Raw genomic sequence first — 20,507 nt, 5'->3', positions numbered from 1 at the left:
TCTGTTCCCTGTGAGCTTAAAAAACAGCTGGAAAAAAAAAAAGACATCCAGGGGAAATTTAACAGTACAAGATAGCAGTAATTAAGATTGTTCAGAATCTAAATGTACTTCTGGAAAATTGGCAGTGTAAATTGACTATATAACCTTCTTTCCAGTGAACAACTGAAATAAATAAAGGAAAGAGCATGGGGAAGGTACTAACCTCAGGGAACAGTACCTTCCACACACTCAAATAGTGTTCTGGAAAGTGGAACAGGATTGGAAGATATCTCAATGGCTAACCTCTGACTTTCCTTCCCAAGAAAAGAGATGCTACTGTGGTTAATAAAGGAAATCCTGAAAAACCTCATTAATGTCTCCCAATTTAGAAGTGCGAAGGCTGAGGTTAGGAATGGACTGCTAGACAAACAGAAACTAGTACAAGTAAAATTCCTTTTTTTTTCCCTCCAGATCAGACCACTTGATGAATAGGATAGTGTGGATATGACCACACCATCATAAAGCCTACTTGCTGTGAAGCGTATTTCTGATGAAAATACTGATCCATTGAAAAATTCACCCGGATATTGGAAGGTATGTGTCCAGAATAAGACAGGAATACCTCCAACAGCCTTGACATTCATGCAACTAGTAAGGTAGAATCCTGTAATCTTCAGCAACCCACCTTACCTGAAATCGAGGAGAAGCCAATTGATCACTAGATATATTGCATAAATTAAATCTTAGATGAAGTGACTTGCAGGATATACATATTGAGAGTTCTAGATAAACAACACAAAGATTAGTCCAGCTTAAGCTTTTATATCAGTGTTTGAATAGCATGGACTATAGAAGTAATTTTATCTTTTGTACATTTATTTTATATATATATACACACACACACACACACACACACACATATAACTTGAGCCTCCTGCACTAAGTATTGTTCACTCATAGAGGATTCTGTAGTGAAAGGATATAAAAGGCCTACAGTGTGGTAGGAGGAGGAAGAATTGAATAAATGGATTTTTTTAAAAAGATAATTATAGATAGTGATAAGCACTTAAAAAATACAATATTGTATTGAGATAGAGAGTTGCTTTTGGGGTGAGGGAAGGCATCTGCTCTAGACAGGGTATGGAGAGAGGGCTCCACTCCGACACTTATTCTGTAACACCAGACAAGGTATCGAACCTCTCTCATGTTCAATTCCCTTTTCTGCAAGTAGCCAGTATCTTTCTGGGGGTGCTGGGCTCAGCACTGGCATTCATCATCTCATTCACTTCTCATAAGAACCCTGCATGGTAGATTCTGTCAATATCCACATGGTAGATATGAGGAAATGGAAGCATAAAATTTATTAAGTCATTTTCCGAAGATCACTCAGCTACCGAGTGGTAGATCTAGAAATACAACCCAAGTCTTTGGTCTCAAGCACTTTGCTACACTGTCTCCCTAAAGTAGGATGGACCCAACCTTGAAGGGTTCCAGTAAGAATTAAGTGAGAACACACATTCAAATCACCCAACACAACACCTTCCCTAGCTTAGGCACTCAACCAGCTGCAGGCAATGTGCAGCATCTTGCGGGGGTCGGGGGGTGGGGTGTTGGGAGACAGAATCTGAAATTGCAGAGGAATCTAGCCCAAGATAAATTTCAGTAGTTTTCTGAGATATATGTGGCAGGTTACCTGGCAGATTTCATGTGTTATCATAAGTATCCATGGTCTATCATGTTCTTACTGTTAATGAGAAGTCAATTCATTAAGGTGTTATATTGAGAGATTGGGTGGGCATATTATAATATGAAATGAGTGTACCACCCAGTATTTGCTACAATTGTTTATTTTTTCCCATTATTGACTCTTGCTCCCACTTCTCAGGATATTGCTATAGTACAAGAAAGGACAGAGCAGTAGACACAGTTATACTTACCAGAGAAGAAACCCCAAACTTGCACAACAATTCTGAGCTTTCTTTCCAAGGTGGCCTATAACTCTACAGGCAAAATCATCTCATGTGTTGTATATGTCATTTGAAATCAATCACTTTCACATCTGGCTAGCAAAAGAAAAAAACCAGCCAGTTCTCCTGAATCCTCTCTCTCCTGATTTCTGCATTGGGAAGTTTACTGACTGGTTCAGCAATGGCAGCTTCTATTGTGGCTAGGCTTCACCACAATTTTACCCAATATCACTAGAGGGCAGCAGCGAGGCCATTGAAGCATCACAAAATATTTGAGCAGGACACCAGGTGGCAGTGCTTCAGCTTTCTTTCCTGCTGCATGCAGTGTGCTAGAGCCTGATTCTCAAGGAAGGAAAATAGAAAGATTAAAGAGATAAAAGATAAAAGATTCCCAAAGGGGTGACATTTGAGTAAAGACGTGAAGGAATTCAGAGGTTCACCATGTAGATATTTGGGGGCATAAAATCACAATAGAGAGGACAAAGGCAAGGAGCACAGGTCTTGATATAGAAACATGCTTGGAGCGTTTAAGGAATAATATCTTTCCCTGAGGCCCCTTATTCTTCCCAGCACACTATTGCATAAGGAACTTGCTAAAGCATTCAGCACTGTTAACTGATTAGCGGATGATTTCCTCATCTATTGATCCTGGGGCAATTTGTGCCTAGGTTTGGCATCTTCTTTCCTAGTTCCCTTTAGGTTCCTGTTTAAACCAGTAATGTCACCATCACTGAGACATCCAGCCACCCTGTGCTGGGGCCAAGTGCTTCTCCATAGTTCAAACCTTGCTCTTTAGGAGCCCCATAAATGCTACACTCTGGCTGGCAATAAAAGTTAGAGATGATATTCACAGTTAGGAAAGTTCTGTCATATTTCTGAAAAATTAAAAAAATTGGTACAATAAAATCTATCTCATAGGGTTTATAATATTTGAATTAGATAATGAATCTGAGATGCATAGTACAGTGCCTGACATATAGTAAGCCCAATAAGGACCAACTTTCTTTTTTCTAGTAAAACCTTCCTTTCCTTCAATGTCCAGGTCTGTGTTCTGTTACTGCTTGTTGTTTTCTCCACATCAGTTCAATGATGGGAGCTTCTAAGAAATTTACTTAAGCACTTATTTTCCTGGAGACAGTCATTATTTTTCCCTCTCTTCTTAGGTCATATTCTCCTAGCCATACTGATTCACTCAGGATGCTAAAAGGACACAGATGAGGTTTTATTTTCATTTCCCTAATGAATAATAATAATAATATTCCCTGATGAATAATGATCATTTTGTATATTTATTAGCTATTGAATATAATATTTCTGAATTGGATCTCCAAGGTTTTGCCATTCTTACACTTTTCTTATTGATTTACATGAGCTTTTAATATATATTACATTTGAGTCTTTATCAGAAATATGCATTGCAAATACAGTTTACCATTCTGTGCCTTGACTTTCCCCCCTACTAGCAGTGATTTTTAACAAAGACAATTTTAAAATATACTTTCATGTTCATAAGAAGCCAGTTTCAAAGTTTTAGTTATTTGTTTTAACACTTCAAAAATGTTTTCACTTGGTGACTTCTGATGTGAAATCAGGCATCATTCTTAATGATATTTCCCAGAATACAATATATCGATTTTCCCTGGGTATTGGCAAGATTAATTCCACTTAAATAGACCCCTGGATTTGCCTTCAGTGCCTTGCAAATTTCTGCCAAACCACAGTGGTGGACTTGCAGAATTCCTTATTCATCTTTATGGTTTTCCACATAGCATTGCTCCTGAATAAGAAACTTGTTTTTTAGGAAGTCAAGTAGAGCAGTGAGTGAAGGTACGTGCTATGAGCAAATAGGTTATGGAATGGGTAATGGAAATGGTAGTTATAAATACCACCTACAATCATGTGGTCATTTGCAGAAACAAGAACTATAATACTTATAACAATTTCATTTTCATTTTGATATGAATATGGTTATGTATACATTAACCATTTTTAAATCTCTCCCCTACTTGTCTGCCTGTGGTAACATATGATGTGCAAGTATAAGTTTATCTCATATCTCATTGTATCTCAGTGGTTTAGATGCAGCATTCAATGGAACAGTGTGAATGAGGTATAAGAGGAAAGAACACCACCCCAAAATGGATAAATTTAACTGGGTGTACTCTCTTCGTGAGAGGGTTAGCTTGGTTTTCGTTGGATGGGGAATAACTGCATCTTATTAACAGGAAGCATAGTTTTGCTGTTGTGTTTATTTGAAAGTTGTATTGTTAAAAGAGGTATAGATGGGTGACTAGTTGACATAGAGGTTACTGTAGTAGCTTTGTAGTGTCTCAACTATCTGGATAGCTATGTCCCAGAATTTGCTTCCCTGTATTATTCTGGGTTAGGGTTGGCCACAAAAAAAGACTTGCGCAAGGTTTAGAAGGTAGTTGTCATGAAGTAGCCACATTTTTTAAGCTCTGCTGGTTGGTGCAGGGCTCCAGGAACTGGGCAACTCACACATGTGGCTGCTGATGAACTAGCTCATCTTATTGTTGACTCACAACTCCTCTACCGCCCACCTGATCTCCTCCTCATCTTCTCTTTGTCTTGGACCAAGTATGCAGGTAGCATGAGGGCAAATGACACCCACTTCTCCTTGAGGTCACCCACCATTGTGAGACTGAAGGAGGTGAGAGACAGACAAGTTTTAGTGTATCTTTGTGGGTACCATTGTCCTCATGGGTTCTAGTATCCGTACATGTCACAGTCTGTCCATGCTTTTGTCCACATCCAACTTTCCTTCCCAAATGACACTCTAACTGACTAACAGTGAATTCAGGCTCAACACCAGATGCAAAGATAACAGCTTTGTATAGACCCCTCCACCAGCTCTAGCTATTGCCTGAGTTCTATTCTCTACAGTGAGCCTCTTATTCTAGATCACTTGTAATTTGCTTCTCTGATTGTACCCTGACACAAAGTCTAAGAGGAAAGGACTAAGGAAATGATTTTCATGACCATTTCAGATAACTAGACCCAGGTTTGTGATGTGAGTGTCTTTAGGTGGAAGTGCCACTTTAAATTATTATGGAGCAAGTTTTCAACTTTAGACAATTTTACACATGTTCTGTGTGATGGACTTAAAGTCAAAAATTCAAGACTGAGTATGTATTAGTAGAAAGTTACTCTGGACATCTGTTCCCAAGTGAGATAGCAGGCGATTTTATTTACAATTAAATCTCCTGATCCAGACCACAGATTAAGCAACCACAGGACTACCATTTCTTGTCTGGCATCTGCAGGTGTGCCTTTCAGCGGGGCTCCCGCAGCAAGGGGGCTCTCTCTTATTGAGCTCTGGGGTTTTTGTTTGGCTTTTCCTATTACTTCAAGCACTGTGAGTTCCCAGAGAGCACAGAAGTAGTTTGCAGAATCTTCCACCAGTAAGGCTGAAATGGTGAGGCTGATGAATTTATGTCTTTCCTGAAAGTTTACAGAATAGCGGCCATTCTTTGCATTTTGGCCAGAAGAACTCTGATGAATAAGGAAAGTCATCTCTCCACTGGGAAGCTGCTTATACCAAAAAATACAGTACCAGCTCCAGCTTGTTTCATACTGACAGCTCAAGGTGACCGCCTCCCCTAGCTGCCTGGACATGGCTGGCTGGACTTGAGTAACTTTCTGGGCCGCACCAAATCCTGTGGGAAAAAATCAGAAAACAGAGCTGAAGTAGTGAACAAAATAATGTAGGAATTAGACTAATTTAGGACCCAAAGAAACACCAAATTGAAATCATAATAAGCTTTCTTTTCTCCAATCCTCCTTTCCTCCCCAAGTGCACGTGAAGTACCATGTGCCTGTGTGCAGTCCTTTCAACCTGAACATTTGTACCCATATTTGGAACCATCCCTACCAGAGAAGATGAAGGCCAGGAATACCCAGGGCAGGCTGGAGAGCACCATGTGGCAAGAATTCCCCTGCACATATGTTTTCAGTTCTGCCTCAAGCTGAGAGTTCAGTGTCTTTGAGGGCCTAGCAGCACATATACATAGTACCTGGGTTCCTGTGTCACTCCTCCAAACAGGAAGTAGGGTGTTATGTTCATAGACCACGTGGTCAGTGCACAGATGGGGAAAAAGTCTGGCTCACCACAAAACTATGTCTACTTTTCTTCCCACGGTAGTTGTTAGGCAGTATCTGAAAAGGAGCATGGAAAAATTAGTATTAAAGTTTTGAGCTGAGGGGAACTACAGATTAAACAGGTTGACACGCGTTGATAATTATTCAGCAGAATAATTTTGCCGGTCCATTTAAAATAGAATTTAGTATAGGGTATGCACCCTTCTTGTAATCTACTTACTGGTCATTCATTTAGCCTCTCTTTACTTTTCTCCATTCTGAATCAGTGGAGTTCTTTTAAAACTCACAGATTTTCAGCTTTCTTGGTGAAAGGCAATATTATCCAAAATAATTGATGTATCTCTTTTTTTTAACCGGGTTCTAGGGCTCTATTTAGAGTTTTCACTAAATAAAGTTACTTTAACATGAAATGTTAAAAAATCAGCCCCTCAGGTTTTCAGAATCTATTCAGTTTTTTATGTTTTCATGAAATTATAACAGGAATAATATATTCTTTTGAAACCTGACATTGAGTCTTATTTATTAGACTTTGAGGAAGATCAGGATATTCCAGATATTCAGTCCTGTTGCCTCCCCAGGTAGAACTGTACTAAGTAGATCGTGTGTCCTATGCTTGTCTTGATGTCACATTTTCTATCCCATCGGTCCAAAGTGTTCAGTCTCACTTGTGAGGAGCTGATTATTTTTCTCTTTGTAAAATAAAGTCAAGATAAGCACGCCAGATCTTTCTGTGACACAATGCTATAATGTACTCCTACAAAACATGTTATCTACAGGCTGTAAACACTCAGTACATGTCAATGCCACAGAAGTTGGTAACTGACGTTTTGTATACTGTTACACGTTCTTGTGGAATGTAGCTCTCAATCTTCCATTTGGTTTCATTGTTTCAACGGGAGAATTAAAATAAAAGAACCAAAGGCAAATAGACAAGTAGAAAAGGAAGTACAGGGTCTCTGAAACAGTGCTAGTCCTTTGACTTTAAGGTCAAAATAACTCAGGGGTGAGAGTGTATTTTTAGTTGAGACATCTACTCCTCTGTCCCATTTCACCTCTGAGTGCTGACAGGCAGCTGACGCCCTGGTTTGCAATTGTGTGTAGCTAAGCAGAGGAGAGCCATGAATGCCCACAGCAGTCTGGGGAGCAGCATAATGGCAGGATTTCCCCCTTGTTGAAATGGCCCTGCTCTGAGTTCCTGACAGTAAAGGTGCAAGGTCCCTCAGCTGCACTATAGCAGCTGTCTCTGAAATGTAGTTTCTGGCTGGATCAAGTCTGAATGTGTATAACACCCAGGTTGGGAGATTTGGCCTGCCTTAAACATTGTGCTCCCTTTCCTTGTGGTTTAATGATAAATGATTATATATAGTAAAGGACAGTCCAGTGATCAATATTGAAGGACATATGGGAAGGAGATTTATTACTTCAGATTTCCAAATTTAGTAAATTAATCTGTGATGGAATCTGAAGGGCTTACCAGAAACAAATTCATTATGAATCATGCTGTGTTTGCAAATATTCATTCATGTTCTTCTGATTGTTTTCTTGCCTCCAATTTCGATTCTAAGGTGAAATATGTTCACTGATCCTCGACTTCCCTACAAAAGATAAGCCAGAAGCCATCACCCCCCTTCCTTCCTACTTACCCGCCAAATCATGGGAACTGGTAACTTCACAACAGCAAATATCACTCAGACAAATGAGAACAAAACAGGGTTCTGACTTCTGTTATATCTCCAGTTGTGTATTGGAATAACAAATGGTAGTGGCAGTAAAATCATATTCACTTGTGATGTAACTCTATGCTTAACTTATTAGAAGTTGTAGGAAGCAAGGCTCCACAGGTCCTCTAAATCCAAATATTTGGCCATGTGTTTGTCATGAGTGCACATATATTGTTTGGTGCAATTCTATAATTATCGTTATAGTTGTCACGAAGACAAAGCTTCTCATAACATACCGTTTAATCAGTGAAAATATAAAAACTATTAACAGTATAAATGCTTTCCAAAATAAAAATATTTCCTTCTCTTGACATTGAAGGAATGAAGATTCTTTTCCATTTTATCCTGAAATTTCATCTAATGAAGTTGTTCATGCCAAATGATCAAATTTCAAGCATTTTATTTTTGTTTCAGCACCTCATAAAGAAACCCCAATGAGAATAACTGAGTTATTCTGTTGTCGATTGTCTTCAGACTCTCCTTGATTCCTTTATGGGAATTCCAAATTCACATATCATATGAGGGCACAGAATCACTACTGGGGTTCCCAGATCTTCCCTAGTCCCTCCCTGTGACATCCTTGATGACTGTTTTCTCATGCTGACCATGCATTCCCATCTAGGCATTATATCTTATTTTAATCTTGTATATTTCATTCAGGTGAAAGCTACTCTACTCATATATACATTCTACTCCAAATTTGTTATTAAACTGTTCAAACTACTAGAAAAAAAGCAAAACGAACTTTGAGAGCCAGAGGAATTCATATAGTGACATCTTTGTTTTTAAATTTTAAACTATAGTCATCATGCTGTACATTGCATCCCCAGGAGTAATTTATCTTTAACTGGAAGCTTGTACCTGTTGAACACCTTCACAGACTCCCACCCCCATCACCACTGATTCTGACAATCGCCAATCTGTTCTCTGTACCTATGAGTTCTGCTGTGTGTGTATGTCTGTGCCTGTGCTTTAGATTCCACATACAAGTGATTTCATACAGTATTTTTTTAATTTTAATTTTCATACAGTATTTGACTTTGTCTTCACTTAACATTATGCCCTCTAGTTTCATCCATGTTGTAAATGGCAGGGTTTCTTTTTTTTTTGATGACATTATCCTTGTTCATGCATCTGTCAATGGACACTTAGGTTGTTTCCAAGTCTTGGCTATTGTAGATGAGCTGCAATGAAGAGATATCTTTTTGAGATGGTGCTTTTATTTCCTTCAGGTATATACCCAGAAGTGGAAATCCTGGATCGTATAGTAGTGCTCGTTTTGATTTTTTTGAGGCATCTCCATACTGTTTGCCATAGACATTGCACTCATTTACATTTCCACTGACAGTTCACAGGGTTCCCTCTTTTTTACATTCTTACCAACACTTTTTTTCTTTTCTTTTTGGTAATAGCCATTCTAACAGGTGTAAGGTCATACCTCATTTTCATTTTGATTTTCATTTCCCTGATTGTTAGTCATGTTGAGTATCTTCTAATTCACCCATTGGCCATTTGTATGGCTTCTTTGGGAAAATGTTTATTCAGATGATCTGCCTATTTTTTAATCAGATTGGTTTTTCTATTGATCATATGATATTTTTATATATTTTGATATTAACCCCTTATCAGATATATAATTGGAAAATATTTTCTCCCATTCCCTAGATTGCCTTCTCATTTTGTTCCTGGTTTCTTTTGCCTCACAGTTTGATGTAGTCCCACTTGTTTATTACTGCTTTTGTTGTCTTTGCTTTTGGTGTCAAATACAAAAAGTCATTGCCAAGACTGATGTCAAGGAATTTGTTCCATATGTTTTCTTCTAGGAGTTTTATTGGGTTAGGTCTATGTTCAAGTCTCTAATGCAATTTGAGTTGACTTTTGTGTATGGTGTAAGAGAAGTGTCCAGTTTCATTCTTTTGCATAGGGCTTTCCATTCTTCTTAACCCCATTTATTGAAGAGACTTTCCTTTCCTGAAAGTATAGTTTTGGCTTCTTTTTCATGAATTAATTGACTATATACACATGGGTTTATTTTTACTTTTCTTTTTTAACATCTTTATTGGAGTATAATTGCTTTACAATGTTGTGTTAGGTTCTGCTGTATAACAAAGTGAATCAGCTATATGTATACATATATCCCCATATACCCTCCCTCTTGCATCTCCCCCCTACCCTCCCTATCACACCCCTCTAGGTGGGCACAAAGCACCGAGGTGATGTCCCCGTGCGATACAGCTGCTTCCTACTAGCTATCATAGCTTATAGTGGCGAGAGTGGACAACCTTTGTCTTGTTCCTGATTTTAGAGGAAGTGGTTTCAGTTTTTCACCATTGAGGATGATGTTGGCTGTGGGTTTGTCATATATGCCCTTTGTTACATTGAGGTAAGTTCCCTCTATGCCTACTTTCTGGAGAGCTTTTATCATAAATAGGTGTTGAATTTTGTTGAAAGCTTTTTCTGCACCTATTGAGATGACCATATCGTTTTTATCCTTCAGTTTGTTAATATGGTGTATCACATTGATTGATTTGCATATACTGAAAAATCCTTGCATTCCTGGGATAAACCTCACTTGATCATGGTTTATGACCCTTTTAATGTGTTGTTGGATTCTGTTTGCTAGTATTTTGGTGAGGATTTGTGCATCTATGTTCGTCAGTGATATTGGTCTATAGTTTTCTTTCTTTGTGACACCTTTGGTTTTGGTATCAGGGTGATGGTGGCCTCATAGAATGAGTTTGGGAGTGTTCCTCCCTCTGCTATATTTTGCAAGAGTTTGAGACGGATGGTGTTAGCTCTTCTCTAAATGTTTGATAGAATTCGCCTGTGAAGCCAACTGGTCCTGGGCTTCTGTTTGTGGGAAGATTTTATTCACAGTTTCAATTTCAGTGCTTGTGATTGGGCTATTTATATTTTCTATTTCTTCCTGGTTCAGTCTCAGAAAGTTGTGCTTTCTAAGAATTTGTCCATTTCTTCCAGGTTGTCCGTTTGATTGGCATATAGTTGCTTGTAGTAATCCCTCATGATCCTTTGTATTTCTGCAGTGTCAATTGTTACTTCTCCTTTTTCATTTCTAATTCTGTCGATTTGAGTCTCCTTCCCTTTTTTCTTGATGAGTCTGACTAGTGGTTTATCAATTTGTTTATCTTCTCAAAGAAAGAGCTTTTAGTTTTATTGATCTTGGATATTGTTTCCTTCATTTCTTTTTCATTTATTCCTGATCTGATCTTTATGATTCTTTCCTTCCGTTAAATTTGGGGTTCTTTTGTTCTTCTTTCTCTAATGGCTTTAGGTGTAAGGTTAGGTTGTTTGAGCTTTTTCTTGTTTCTTAAGGTAGGATTGTATTGCTATAAACTACTCTCTTATAACTGCTTTTGGGGCAACCCATAGGTTTTGGGTCGTCGTTTTTTCATTGTCATTTGTTTCTAGGTACTTTTTGGTTTCCTCTTTGATTTCTCAGTGATCTCCTGGTTATTTAGTAGTGTATTGTTTAGCCTCCATGTGTTTGCATTTTTTACAGTTTTTTTCCTGTAATTGATATCTAGTTTCATAGTGTTGTGGTCAGAAAAGATACCTGATATAATTTAAATTTTCTTAAATTTACCAAGGCTTCATTTGTGACCCAAGATGTGATCTATCCTGGAGAATATTCCATGAGCACTTGAGAAGAGAGTGTATTCTGTTGTTTTGGATGGAATGTCCTATATATGTCAATTAAATCCATGTTGTTTTATGTGTCATTTGAAGCTTTTGTTTCCTTATTTATTTCCATTTTGGATGATCTATCCACTGCTGAAAGTGAGGTGTTAAAGTCCCCTACTATGATTGTGTTACTGTCAATATCCCCTTTTATGGCTATTAGCATTTGCCTTATGTATTGAGGTGCTCCTATGTTGGGTGTATAAATATTTACAATTGTTATATCTTCTTGGATTGATCCCTTGATCATTATGTAGTGTCGCTCTTTGTCTCTTGTAGTCGTCTTTATTTTAAACTCTATTTTGTCTGATGTGAGAGTTGCTACTCCAGCTTTCTTTTGATTTCCATTTGCATGGAATATCTTTTTCCATCCCCTCACTTTCAGTGTGTATGTGTCCCTAGGTCTGAAGTGGGTCTCTTGTAGAGAGCATATATACAGGTCTTGCTTTTGTATCCATTCAGCCAGTCTATGTCTTTTGGTTGGAGCATTTAATCCATTTACATTTAAGGTAATTATCAATATGTAGTTCCTATTACCATTTTCTTAATTGTTTTGGGTTTGTTATTGTAGGTCTTTTCCTTCTCTTGTGTTTCCTGCCTAGAGAAGTTCTTTTAGCATTTGTTGTAAAGTTGGTTTGGTGATGCTGAATCCTCTTAGCTTTTGCTTGTCTTAAAGGTTTTAATTTGTCCATCAGATCTGAATGAGATCCTTGCTGGGTAGAGTAATCTTGGTTGTAGGTTTTTCCCTTTCATCACTTAAAATATGTCCTGGCACTCCCTTCTGGCGTGCAGAGTTTCTGCTGAAAGATCAGCTGTTAACCTTATGGGCATTCCCTTGTATATTATTTGTTGTTTTTCCCTTGCTACTTTTAATATTTTTTCTTTGTATTCAACTTTTGATAGTTTGATTAATATGTGAATTGGCGTGTTTCTCCTTGGATTTATCCTGTATGGGACTCTCTGCACTTCCTAGACTTGACTGACAATTTCCTTTCCCATATTAGGGAAGTTTTCAACTATAATCTCTTCCAGTATTTTCTCAGTCCCTTTCCTTTTCTCTTCTTCTTCTGGGACCCTTATAATTCGAATGTTGGTGCATTTAATTTTGTGCCAGAGGTCTCTGAGACTGTCGTTGATTCTTTTCATTCTTTTTTCTTTATTCCGCTCTGTGGTAGTTATTTCCACTATTCTCTCTTTCAGGTCACTTACCCGTTCTTCTGTCTCAGTTATTCTCTATTGATTCCTTCTAGAGAATTTTTAATTTCATTTATTTTGTTGTTCATGATCGTTCGTTTGCTCTTTAGTTCTTCTAGGTCCTTGTTAAACGTTTCTTGTATTTTCTCCATTCTATTTCCAAGATTTTGGATCATCCTTCCTATCATTACTCTGAATCCTTTTTCAGGTAGACTGCCTATTTCCTCTTCATGTTTTTTGCTCTGGTGGGTTTTTCCCTTACTCTTTCCTCTGCTGCATATCTCTCTGTCTTCTCATTTTGTTTAACTTACTGTGTTTGGGGTTTTCTTTTTGCAGGCTTCAGGTTCATAATTCCTCTTGCATTTGGTGTCTGCCCCCATTGGATAAGGTTAGTTCAGTGTCTTGTGTAGGCTTCCTCGTGGAGGGGACTGGTGTCTTTGTTCTGGTGGGTGGGGTTGGATCTTGTCTTTCTGGTGGTCAGGACTGCGTCCAGTGGTGTGTTTTGTGGTGTCTGTGAGCTTAATATTATTTTAGGCAGCCTCTCTGCTGATGGGTAAGGCTGTGTTCCTGTCTTACTAGTTGTTTGGCATAGGGTGTCCAGCACTGGAGCTTGCTGACCATTGGGTGGAGCAGGGGCTTAACATTGAGGCGGAGATCTCTGGGAGCGCTCCCACTGATTGATATTATACGTGGCCGGGAGGTTTCTAGTGGTCCAATGTCCTGAACTCAGATCTCCCACCGCAGAGGCTCAGGCCTGACACCAGGCCGGAGCACCTAGACAACAGGGGCTTATATTTGGGCTCTCCATTCTGCTCCATTGATCAATGTGTCTGTTTTTATGCCAGTACCAGTGTTTTGACTACTGTAGCTTTGTAATATAGTTTGAAATAAGCAAATGTGATACCCTCAGTTTTGTTCCTCTTTCTCTAGATTGCTTTGGCTACTGGTGGTCTATTTTGGTACCATACAAATTTCAGGATTTTTTTGTTCTATTTCTGTGAAAAGTGCCATAGAATTTTGACAAGGATTTCATTCAATGTGTAGATTGCTTGGGTACTATGGATATTTCAACAATTTAATTTTTTATGTCCATGAGAACAAAGTATCTTCCCATTTATTTTTGTCTTCTCAATTTCCTTAATCAATGTCTTATAGATTTCAATGTACAGGTCTTTCACTTCCTTGTTTAAATGTATTCCTAAATATTTTCTGTTCGATGCAATTGTAAATGGAATTGTTTTCTTAACATCACCTTCTGATAGTTTGTTAGTAGTATGTGGAAACACAACTGATTTTTGTGTATTGGTTTTGTATCCTGCAACTTCACTGAATTTGTGTATTAGTTCTAACATATACTGACATCTTGTGGGCACGTCTCCCACTGCTAAGCCAAATGATGTGATTTTCTTTTCACTTTCTCTTTTTGTGTATGAAAAAGTGTACATTAAGAACTGGAGTAGGAAGTCTCTATGCTGTTTATTTTCGGTTGAACAACGTTTAGTTCATAAGCAAGTTAAAAGATTTTTCTAATGGAATTTTTATTGGCATTTTTGTGGCCTATTCAGGAAGAACACCAAGTCTTATACCAAGCCTTACACCAAGCCTTGAGAGGAGGGGGAAAGTCTCTCTAAATGACAAGAAAGATGGGGCTTCCCTGGTGGTGCAGTGGTTAAGAATCTGCCTGCCAATGCAGGGGACATGGGTTCGAGCCCTGGTCTGGGAAGATCCCACATGCCACAGAGCAACTAAGCCCATGCACCACAACTACTGAGCCTGCGCTCTAGAGCCCGTGAGCCACAACTACTGAGCCCATGTGCCGCAACTACGGAAGCCCAGGCGCCTCCAGCCCATGCTCCACAAGAGAAGCCACCGCAATGAGGAGCCCGCGCACTGCAACGAAGAGTAGCTCCCGCTCTCCGCAACTAGAGAAAGCCCGTGCGCTGCAACGAACACCCAACACAGCCAAAAAAAAAATAAATAATTTCATAAAAATTTTAAAGAAAAGAAATACTTTTAAAAAAATGACAAGAAAGAGTAAATGAGACTCAGATACAGAGGGTGATGTGCTCAAAGTGACTGAGAAGGTTAAGGTCAGATCCTAACCTAGAAGCCAAGTTGCCCGATTCTCTGGTCTCCTAAAATGTATCTAGGGATCATGTGTTAATAAGAGGGCATTTATAGACGGCATGTCTTGGTATAAAGGAAACAATAGACCTGGCACTCATCCTTACTCTCCAAAAACCCTGTCCATAACTGGTCTTTCCCCATTCTCTGCGTGTGCCTAGCGGCCCCAACACAGAGTGGACTGGCCAGGAGGTGAGAAAGGAGGGAAAAAAGTAAAGACACTGTAAGAAAGAAGGGGGAGTAGACTTGAAAATGTTTTCTTGTTACCTTCTCAAGTTTAAGAGAACTAAAAGGGATTGAGGAAAAGTAATTCTCTTCCCATTGGAAAAAAAATTACACTTTTCTTTGTTCCTACAAAAAATTGACAGAAATGGATCAATTAAGCTGGAAATCTGCATAGCCACTTCCTGTCTTCCTCTTTGTGTGTCATTCCATTTGAAGTAGCAAGAAAGCCTTTCATAATGGATTGGGACAAGGCCAGGAATCGTTGAATGTTTGGAAGCTGTGCCCAGACTATTCTGCTTATAACAAAGAGAATAAAATATATCATTTGTCATAGTTTCCACATGACTTCAATATTGCATGTGAGCTAACTACTCTTTCCCCATCTGATCAGGGACGTTACTGACAGAGATACAGCAGGTCCCTCTTGCGACTAAACACATGAATGCCGTCACCAGATCCCAGGCAAGTCCACCTGCCAGCTTTTGTAAAGTTACTGTAGGGATAATGGAAAAGAACAGCTTAGATGTGCGTCTCATGTTACAGATTGGACAGTTTTGGTCATTTAAGTTTTTAGAATGATCACTGTGTGTAACAAGACAATTGTTGCAGTATTTACAGAGTTTTTGCTTTTTTTCATTTTTAAAACCACATGATGTTTCCTTCATTCAGGCAGATGGGTGATTCTCAGCTCATCACTTCAAGGAAAGGATGTACTGCTGGGAAAAAAGTAAAGCTGCCTTACTTACCATTTTATTTCAAAAGTTTTAGTCCTATAGGCAAATCAAAGGACAAGCATCAATTACAGATTTAGGAGATGATACACTGAAATAATACAAGTTAACCTACCTGAGGCAAAATAAGCATTTTCTAAGTGGAGCAAGGGGGAGAGGAGAGAGTATCCGAGTAAAGCAAGGAGGCATCAGTATCGATGGATCCTTGGAGGAACATTGAACCTTCTCCCCTAGAGACATCTTGGAAAGAAAACCACAAGACCTCTGGGCCACTTTCATGTATTAAATAAATCTCAGTGCAGCCCTGGTTAAAACTTCCATCTTCATTTCTCTCTTCTGCTCTTTGAACCTGAGGCTTGACTCCTGGCTGCAGTAAGGTCAGCATGGCTTGCTCTGTTCTCTTCCTCTGCCTTTTTTCTTTGGTTCTAATTCCCTTGAGGTTAGGGAAGAAACAAAAATTAAGAAGAATTTTTTTAAAATGGCAGACACTTTCTCATTTAACTGGTGTGCACCTTTGGGTGTCACTGCTTTCCTGCCCAACCACTGATGGCCTCGATGTGCGAGCATCCCTGTGAGAGAGCAGCCAGGGACCCTCAGGAGCCTCCTCAAGGCAGGATCTCCCCCTCCCTGTCAGATCCCATTCAGGAAGCACTCCCCATGGCCTCTTGTCTCCCCTTTTCCTGGTGGAGAACTGGCTGATGACTCAGGCCTGCTGCCTTCAGAGGTGGCACCCGTGGGACACAGCACTCACTGTTCCTCACCGTGCCTCATGGAGACACCCAGGCAGCCCCAATGCTGCCCCCCTTCACTACCATCCTTCTCTGATTTCCTCATCTTCTGCTTAAGTAGATGCAAAAATAGATCAAAATCTGCTCCAGAAACAGATATCCAAAGACAGAATGCCATGCAGTTTTCCTTTTTACTCCGATGATCTCTGTCTTTAAAAGCAAGTATTTTAGGATAGCGATGTCTGAAGTGGCTCATGGGGAAAGTGGAACACTCTGATGATACTGTTCTGCTGACTGCTGCATCCCTCACATCAGCTAAAGAAGTGAAGATCAGGGGTTGCAGGGTCTGTACAGTTGCTTCTTCATGAATCCTAGAGTGCCTGGCTGTGAGTTGTTCTTAATGGAAAATGGTGAACGCTTAATGCCTCTTGGTTCCTAGTTCTGGGTCCCAGCTGCCAAATTTGTGACAATGAAAAATGCTCCAGAGTACATCTTATTCATCTAAATGGAAAAAAAATCTCTTTGATTCTATAAGTGATTCTAAATAAAGGTTTCTAATTCTTAAGACAAAATTTAAAAATATATATAGTCCAATATTTTATATTGTGTAATTTATAAATATATATTATAATTAAATATTTTCCAGTAATATTAGTAAATCAATTAATATTTACCAATTAGATGAGCTTGAGGAACAAAATTCAATAATAATCCCTGCACCAACCAAATCACCACAGATACAGGAAAAGGAAAGCCTAGCTGTGAGGATATGGCAGAAGATTAAACATGGTCATAAAACAATTATAAGTCATCAGTGTGGTCTCTCCTGGAAATTATTAGGAGAACTGTGAAGGCAGGGGTTAGATAATTATTGTGCTATATTTTGCAATAAACAAAATTTTATCAATGTTGTAAATTGCTTTCTTCTATATGAATTTTAAATGTTGTAAAGAATCCAGAAAGAGTAAAAAGATTAATTAAAATTATGAAGTATAATATATTTAAACTTTAGAACAGAGGAGGAAATATTAAGAAATAACTGACTCATGGTCTTTAACATATAGAGAGGTTTTGTTTTTTAATTAAAAGTAAAGAATGAAAACAAATAAACAACGAACACTTACAAAAATCTTTGATCCAAGAGCATCCATCATCATAACAATAGCCCTTGGCATAGAATTAAGACTTTCTCCATTTCACGTTTGAGTACCTGCAGTTACAAAAGGCATTCCACTAACAGCTGGCCTAGCTCATTAACGTGACAAAAACTTGCACTTACATCAGTTTTATACCAAATCTCACGATTCATTAAACCATGGATAAATTTCTTTTTGCTGTTGTTGAAAACAAAAGTCATTACCTTGTTTATCATTAAAAAAGAGATTTTATTTTTACTAATCAAAATAGGATATGGTTTAATCAGAATAAGGTGTTACGTGCATTAGGTGTCCCCAGGTGGGTTCTGAGGTTCTCTAACCACCTAACATCTAAGTGAATACACAACACATACATTTTCATATCATCCATCCTCCTGAAATTCAGCAGTCTTCCATTTATAGTGTTTTTCAGAGTAAAATCTCCCAGTCACTTGAACCAAAATCATCAAGTAACTCACTAAAAAAGTAAACCCCCAACCTCATGCCAGACCTATTGAATCAGAATCTGTTGATCAGAATAAGACATATTTTTTCTAAATGTGATTCTTAAATGTACAGTAAAATTTGAGAAATACTGTCCAATTGGTTAACTCTGGAGCTTTTATTTTTTAATCTCATCTTATATTGCCTGCAGCATTTACTTTATCTCAGAAATCCCTTCATCTTTAAACATTCTTAAGCCTCAGTTTCCTCAACTGAGGATGGGTTAATATTACTTTGCGGTTTTTAGATTATAAAATGAGTTGTAAAGTGCTTAGCAATGGACTTGGCATATGGTAAGTGTTCCATAAATGATAATAAAGATGATTGTGGTAATGATGCGAATGACAAAATAAGGGCAGGTGGAAACAAGGATCCCATGATAATTCTCTGATCTCTTTCCCTGAACACATTGGGCAGACTTTAAAGCTGTAAACCTAAAAGATTAAAATTAAACAAAACCAGATGGTGTAGATAAAAGAATACCTCTCTTTCCCTAAATCAGGAAATTTCCACATCTGCTTTCCGTCTTTGTAGACCTTGCCTCTTCCCCTCCCCACACGGGAGGGGTGAGGAGGGTTGATTCTGTTGTTCGCAGTCCATTTATGAGTAGGAAATTAGTCCTTAGTCTAACTTAAAATGTAGGACTCAAGACTCCACTCACTCTGCTTATATCGCTTGCATTTTAAGTCTTTGCCTGCCTGTGATAATAAGGAAATCTAAGGAGAGCTAATTTAGTACGCTGTGATTGGCTGCCTCTTTCTCTTTCTCTTTCAGCTCAGATACTTGAAAATCAAGTCAACTCTTGGCCAGTTTGAGGCGTGGCCTATCTCTCCTACTCATCTTTATAGGAATTCTGAGCTTGCTTTTCTGGATTCAGAAGGAAGTAGGAAACTCCACTTAGGCCTGAACCTCAACCCACCTTTCCTGCTTTAGAGGTAATCAGGTCCTGGTTCGGCTGAAAGTCCTTCTTCACTTTCCATTTGTATTAAGCTAATACATATAAGCATCCTCAGGAATCTTCCCAGTGGTGAGCAGGGCAGGATTTGGCCATTCTTACGTCCCTGGAAATATCATCATGGGACATAAAATCCCCACTTCAAATGGAAATTACCAAACATTTTAGTTGAATAATAATGAATATGTGACATATTGAAACATGTGGGATAGCGCAAAAGCAGTACAGAAGGTCCCTGACTTACGGTTTTCTGACTTTATGATGGTATGAAAGTGATACGCATTAAGTAGAAACCACACTTCAAATTTTGAATTTTGATCTTTTCCTGGGCTAGTATGATGCTCTCTTTTGATGCTGGACAGCTCCCAGCCAGTCACTGGATCACAAGGGTAAACGACCATCACACTACTACCAAACGTAAAATAGATAGCTAGTGGGAAGCTGCTGCATAGCACAGGGAGATCAGCTCAGTGCTTTGTGACCACCTAGAGGGGTGGGATAGGGAGGGTGGGAGGGAGACACAAGAGGTAGGAGATATGGGGATATATGTATATGTATAGCTGATTCACTTTGTTATAAAGCAGAACCTAACATGCCATTGTAAAGCAATTATACTCCAATAAAGATGTTAAAAAGAACAAAATAAAACTGGTCTGAACCCAGACAACCACTCTGCTTTTTGTTTTCAGTACAGTATTCAATAAATTACATGAGAGAGTCAGCACCATATTATAAAATAGGCTTTGTGTTAGATAATCTTGCCCAACTGTAGGCTAATATAAGTGTTCTGAGCACGTTCAAGGTAAGCTAGGCTAAGCTATGATGTCCGGAGTTTAGGTGTATTAAATGCACTTTTGACTTAAGATATTTTCAACTTATGATGGGTTTATTGGGACGTAACTCCACTGGAAGTCAAAGAATATTTGTAATTAGAGGCAAATTTATGGACTTAAATTATATTTGTTAGGAAAGAAGAAATGTTGAGAATCAGTAGTCAAACTTCCAACTCAAAGAACTAGAAAAAGTAGCAAGATAAATAAAAGAAAGTAAAGGTAGCAAATAATAAACTATGTGCAGAAGAAACAAAATTGACCAACTTTCACAAGAAAAAACAAATATATAAAGAACCCCTTACCCGTTAAAGTAACTGAATCCATAATTGAAGGATTATTAAGTTTCTCCCATAAGTGAAACTCTATGCTTAGATGGCTCACTAGTGAACTTTCTGAAAATTAAAAAAAAATTATTAGAAACCCTGTACAAATTCTTCTATAGATAGAAAAGGAGCCATAAGTTGCAACTTATCTAATGAACTATTATCATCTTGATACCAAAATCTGACCTAAACATTTTAATGAAAGAAAAAGTTGAATACCAGTATCACTCAGGATCCTGGACAGAATGAACAGTAATCTCTGCTGTCTG

The 20,507-nt window shown here is 38.5% G+C and overlaps 1 protein-coding gene and 1 gene segment (V, D, J or C); one reads left to right on the top strand and one right to left on the bottom strand.

Annotated features, from left to right (window-relative positions):
* The window catches only part of SALL2 (spalt like transcription factor 2), a 915,550-nt gene that overhangs the window by 528,236 nt on the left and 366,807 nt on the right, over positions 1-20,507 (top strand).
* LOC125963471 (T cell receptor delta variable 1-like) lies at positions 5,100-5,968 on the bottom strand. The segment is given in 2 exon segments: positions 5,100-5,623; positions 5,839-5,968. Coding segments are annotated over 2 exon segments (573 nt in total).

Source organism: Orcinus orca, chromosome 2 (genome assembly GCF_937001465.1).
Source record: "Orcinus orca chromosome 2, mOrcOrc1.1, whole genome shotgun sequence".
NCBI classification, from domain to species: domain Eukaryota; kingdom Metazoa; phylum Chordata; class Mammalia; order Artiodactyla; family Delphinidae; genus Orcinus; species Orcinus orca.
This window is presented reverse-complemented; position numbering and strand designations above follow the sequence as displayed.